General features: G+C 36.5%; 1 protein-coding gene across 1 annotated transcript in view; it reads right to left on the bottom strand.

The window, feature by feature from the left end:
- LOC101849640 (multidrug resistance-associated protein 1) overlaps nt 1-6,330 on the bottom strand; it is a gene marked incomplete in the record, with an annotated part of 55,470 nt that overhangs the window by 31,023 nt on the left and 18,117 nt on the right. Inside the window, 5 exon segments of the mRNA XM_013086971.2 lie at nt 1,540-1,624; nt 2,120-2,266; nt 3,087-3,227; nt 4,207-4,340; nt 5,449-5,635. Of these exon segments, the coding sequence (XP_012942425.1) occupies nt 1,540-1,624; nt 2,120-2,266; nt 3,087-3,227; nt 4,207-4,340; nt 5,449-5,635 (694 nt within the window).

The raw sequence follows: 6,330 nt of genomic DNA, 5'->3' as shown, positions 1-6,330 counted from the left end.
GGCTGGCTGATTTGACCCTGCCTGTCAGGGATAAACTGGGCAAAAACGGATATGACATCCAAGTGGAGAGATGAAGATACCCAATGCAAAAAACAACAAAAAACTACCCACATGGGAATGGAACTCACATCTTCTGTGGTCAGTGGTGAAGCATCTAACCACTACACCACAGACACCGGTGGGTCGAGCAACCCACCTTCTAAATGAGGCAAATAGAGTGGATGATGGAGGCATAAAACAATTACTATGAATCCGTACACCATACTTCTTTTGAGACACCTAAACTTTAAAGTTTGGAGGTAGAACTTCTGAAAAAAACTCTCAGTGTTTGAGTCTGAGGCCATAGAAGTGGCATCTATGATTATATAGGATAAATGATAATGTACTAGACGGCAATTATGTCTTAAGGAAAGGTATTTTGTCACCATCATGAAAAGATTGGACAAATGACATTGGTTAAATTTTTCAGGAGAAGGAAAAAATCTATTTATTAAAATGATGTCTTAGAATTATCTAATTTTCAAACTGATAATTTGGTTGTTTATTTCAAGATTATTAACCAGCAAATGAAAAATGCTATGCAATATATGTTTCGCGAAAAATCAAAACCAAAATGTTTGTAGTCTTCCAATCTTATCATGATGGCGGCGATATGAGTATGTACGATACATTATGAAGTACATTAGGTCTAATACATCATAAGAAAAGGTACGTAACAAAAGTAATTTGTTGTGTGTAATCCACAGATCTGTAGCCTACTTCTAGCTTGCTCACTCTCCAGACAGCTCTCCTTCACTCTCTATAAAACTTTTCTGCGAAGCATGCACACCATGGGACCATGCTTTTATGCCAAGTGAAGGGTTCCACTATTATACAATTGAGTGAACGTTCACCTTTCACAACTTTCCCTCTATTGGGTTCAAAATGTGTCAAATGGTACCCTCCATACTGAACTGAAAATACGTATACATTATTCAGCACAGTCTTGGATAAAATTACAATACAAACAAATCTGTGGTATAACTTCATAGCTTAAGGCTGTGTGTCCACCAAAGCAGATTCTGTCCAATTTTTGTCGAGTTGGGAAAATTTGGTATGGTTATTTCTGACATGTGTGAACCAGTCAAATGTTAAGGAGCACAAGGCTGGAATAACAGAGCATGAACAATTTTGAGAAATAGGAAAATTGTTAATAGGCATTTGTTGTTTACAAATAGATTATTAATTTTGAGGCACTGACTGGGAATATGACCTATCGTTTTTCGCTGGAACTTGAAATTATAATATATTTTTTTCGTGAGGCTGATGAGTCACCAGACAAACTGACTAAACCACTGCAAGCACCAGTCAAACCAAACTGACTTTTGTCTGGAGAGAGTTAGGTCATTTTGATGGACACATTCATACAAAATTATCACTGATTGCCAAGGTTAAAAACCGGTGCTCTGTTTCCCATAACTGATTTCCCGAGAGCAGATGACTTTTGATAAGGTTTCTGGTTTGGTGGACATGCAGTCAACTGGGCAAAATGAGACTTACTGTCTGTTGTGTCTCGATACAGGTTTGCCGGGGGCAAGTCTTGGGAATTCAAAAACTTGCTCATTCTTTTCACAGATGTTGCTGCCTGGAGAGGAAGTGAATAAAACTTTTCACTTATGAATGTTCGTGTTGCTTGGAATGAAGTCAGTTATATAGTAGACATAATATGATGAGTGGAGTTATGCTATGACAATAATTTATTTTATGAGGAAACAGAAAGTGGGTCATATAAATTGCCAAAGCACCAACCCTTGTCACAATGCCCCCCCCCCCTCAAATGGATTTTAAAAAATTAACAAAATAAAAAAATTCCCAATACAAGTTCAGCATTAAAAAAATCAATATAACCACCTCCTAAAAAAACCCAACAAATAAAGAAAAAAAACAACAACAACTTTTAAAATTGAAAAATGATTAAATGCACAAAAAAATGAACATTTGCAGATACTCAGGACTCTCAAGCCTTGGAAGTCAACAAACTTTGGTGATCCCCACCTCCTTCCATTGTAAATATTTCAATTCAATTCAGTTCAATTCGAGACAGAGAGAGTAACTGTTACTATCTGTATAACACGATTACCTTGACCCAGATTTTGACCATGATAGGCATAACATTAACTGCCAGTTGCAGCAGGTCGATAAAGTTCATGGTGAGAAAAGTTGTTTGAGCATCCAAATGATGACTGCTGTCAGTGTAGACATACGTAAATAAAATGAAAAACATCATCTGTGGAGAAGACAAAAGGTTATCATTAAGAACTGTTGCAAGCTTAGTAAAAGAGACCTGTTTTTGGCAATTTCAGAAAAGTAATTTGACATCGAAGTCATCATAAAGGAATGTGTCTGAGCCGCTGCCAGCAGCTCACAGGCACAACCGGCTTTCTGGAGATAAGGGGTTAACTAAATCTATTCCTTCGGTTTTGGCATGAATCACAACAAAAGCGTGCTATGAATGTTCATGAATTCCAGACACAAAAATGGGAGTTAGAACAAATATTAATGAAAATAAAAATTTTTTGAACACCGGCATTAACGGTAATAATTTTGGGCTCTAAGAGAAGAATATTTAACATCCTTGACAGTTGTAATAAAAATCTTCGAATTTGGAAGTTGGAGTCGGTCCAAGACAGTCCTCAGCTCGAGAACTTCTAAGCATCTTACTTTCGTTTATAGGGAGGGAACTGGCATCCATGGTGTAGGAAGTAAGAGTTAGGCTCTTCGATCGACATTTTGTTGGTGACCTAGTGGTTAGGCTCTCGGACTCGCAATTGTAAGACCGTGGATTCAAATCCTATCAGGGACAAAATTTGGTGTCCTTGGGAAAGGCACTTAACACACATTTTTTTTCTCACTAATTGTATAGTATTGGCGTGCTTCTCTTTACTTAAACAAAAGAAATTAAATATACTTTTAAAAAAAACAACAAAAAAGAACACCTTCACAAGAGCAAAAATACGTTTTTCATTGTCTAAAAACCATAATCTTTGTCCTGAAATATATCTCATACTTTCTTTTTTCTCTCTATATTAAGTCTATTTCCCACTTACCCAGGACAGAGATGCAGCAGACCACGCAAAGGAGTCGAAACCATCCAGCATTGCACTCTTCAAGAGAATTTTCAATTCCCTTTCTCTGATTTCTTGAATCCGTTTGATAAACATTGGCTCCCAGCCATATAGCTTGATGACCTGCTCGAATAAAGCAAGTATAAGAGTGAATTTCAAATGTCTCTTTCACTTAAGTTAAAAAGAAAAACAATACTTTTGCAAATTTATCAAGACTATGGCCGCCAACATTAGTCTCTGAGAAAAAGCATCCTCATTATAAAGATCTTGGAATGATGTTAGCTCCAATATCCAGTTCACAGTGCAGAAAATCTTGTCAAATCTCCATTTGAAATGTTTGATCCATGGCAGACAAGGTTTGCTTCACTGAGAGGCAAATGGTACCATTCTGGAACAATTTTATAAAACCCTCACAAGAAAAACATGTTTCAGTTTGTGAAGTAACCATTTGATGGGTTTGATGGAAGCAACCAGTTGGAATCAATAAATATTATATGTTGTGGAGTCAGATCTTTTGTTTGCACACATAATTATAATGCAATGAGCCCTAAAGGACCTGCAGGTAAATCAGTCGGTAAAAAAATGAAGCAGAGGTCATTTTATATATGTCTAGACTTCACTTGTATTAAAACAAAAATTATTATCAAATGTAATTTGATGAAACTCTCTGCAATGCGCAGAGTGTAGGCCTATAATAATTTATTTACACATACCTCGCAAATGAACAACAAAAATGTGTTTGAAGGATTAAACACGACGATTGGGTGATTACATTTTAAAGGTCCTTTTGGACACCACTGTATAAACAAAAAAGTTTGGTGGGACAGCTTTTTCTTCAAGTTATTAAGTAAATGTAAACCATCTCATGCCAAAAGTTTTGCTATTGTAACTTACATTACTTAGCGCTACTTAGTACAAACTCCATTTTTACTGTCAATTGCAAATGCAAATGTTTTGGCTTTAGGTGGCACACATGACTTATTTGGATTTTTTCAAACTTACTATGTTGACATTTACGAGTAGTATACCCTTTGACCATAAGCCGTCCAAAAGTTTCTAAAACCCTTACATTTTTATAACTCTGCATTTAAAACCAACTCACCTTGATCCCATTCAGAACCTCGGACATAACTTTAACTCTTTCGTCTTTGACCACCATAACTTCATTCTGATACTGGCGCATTTTCTGAGTGACCCAAAAGTTGACAACAATGTTGAGAGTAACATAGCCCAGGCCTGGAACAAGAATGGAACACGTTGTCATATATAAAGGAGAAAACAAACGAAATATAGTAACATGTACACACTGGACACCAAGGGATAAATATTGTTGTTGCTGAGGTTGACGCTGTTTTCGTTGTCATTGCTGATTTGATTGTTGCTATTGTCACTGTTGTTGTAGCCGTTGTTGTTGGTGAAATTGTTGTTTTTGTTACTGCAGACACGGTAGTTGCTATTGTCTCTGTTGTTATTATTGCTGCTGTTTTTGATGATGATGATGTTGTTTTCACAAGGGCTGCTGTTGCTCTTCTTATTTTACTTGTTGTCAATGTTTTCGGTACTGATGATGTAGTAATTATTTTGCTGCTGGGTTATTCTACGGTAACTGATAAAACATTTGTATTAAACTTTCTGATAACACTGTAATTTAATATCAATTACTTAATTTCAACTTCAAATGATTAGAACAGTTAAAAGACATATGTGGGGCACGACTGAATTTTCGTTTTTTGGCTCAACACCTTTCATGCTCATTGCAGATAACATTATTGTGTGGATTTTACTGAAAAACACGAACTCTCAAGCTAAGGAAATGTTTAATCTTTGGCGACCATTTTCTCACTAATTTTACCTCAAAAACCAGGTGACCTCCACCTCCTTCATTTGTAAGTATCTTGACTTCTATTCAAGGTACATGGATATTTTTTTCATCCAAAGCAAGACAACTGAACAAGCTTTAATATGATACCAATAACTCTAAATGCCCAAAAATTGACGAGAGCCTGATCCAACCGCGTTGTGACACATATTAAGAATCATATTAAATGCAGTCATGTGAAAAAAAAATCCTGTGATAAGTTTTGTTTTGGTAACTGACAGGACAGAAAAAAATGCTTCATTTGCCCCAGCAGTTACCAAAACTAAGCACATCACAGGGTTTGCATCAAGTCCTTTCTTTTCAAATGACTGCATTTAATATGTCTGTCAAATGTTCTGATCATTTAAAGTTGAAATAAATTAACTGATATTGAATTATGACAGTGTTGTCATTGTAAGAAAGTACACCCTAAATATCTCGTGAGTTACTCTGGAAGAGCCCTGCTTACAAGGTATAAAGACTCACCTGCCAATAAAGCGATGCCCGCCACTGTGTAGGTGAAATAGATGGCAAAGGCCAGGTAGATGAGAGCCCTCCATGACCAAAAGGACCAAGTGACGGCCTCTTGGATGTTGGCAGAGTCAACGGACATCAGGTTGACAATTTCCCCTACCGTGGATGTTTTCCGGGCCTCTGAACTCATCGTCAGAGACTGTGAGGCGGAATGTTTAATAGATTTTAAAAGAAAAAAAAGAGAGTCACTGCGCAGTGGAATCAGGCTCTTGTCAATTTTTGGACATGTGGAGCTATTGGTATCATTTTAATGCTTGTTCATTTGTCTTGCATTCGGCGAAAAAAACCACTCGTCTGTCGAGAATAGAGGTTGAAATATTTGCGAGTGAAGGAGGTGGGGTCAACTGATTTCAGAGGTAAAGTTAGTGAGAAAATGGCCACCAGAGTTTGGCAACTTCAAAAACTTGAGACTGCTTATTTACATTTTTGTGTCTTAAATCAACATTTTTCAGTAATATCCACACAGAAATGTGTCTTTAAATGAACTTTAGAGGTGTTGAGTCAAAAAACAAAAATTTGATAAAAATTGCTTCAATTTAATTATTTTGATGAGTGCCTGATTTTACCATGATGCCTCACAAATCACTTTTTTAGATTTTAAAGGGAGCAATTGGTTTACAATGGTAGGCATACATTAAAAAAACAAACAAAGAAAACATACATGTCAGCAAAAACACAACATAATACATATACATACATGTATGCATACATGCACACACACTCACACAAACACACAAACACACATGCACACAGATCAACATGCATACATGCATACATACACATACATACATACACACATACGTACATATGCACATACACACACACACACACACA

This window comes from Aplysia californica, unplaced genomic scaffold (assembly GCF_000002075.1).
Source record: "Aplysia californica isolate F4 #8 unplaced genomic scaffold, AplCal3.0 scaffold00528, whole genome shotgun sequence".
NCBI lineage: Eukaryota > Metazoa > Mollusca > Gastropoda > Aplysiida > Aplysiidae > Aplysia > Aplysia californica.
The sequence above is the reverse complement of the archived record's forward strand: the minus strand, read 5'-3'. Positions and strand labels throughout refer to the sequence as shown.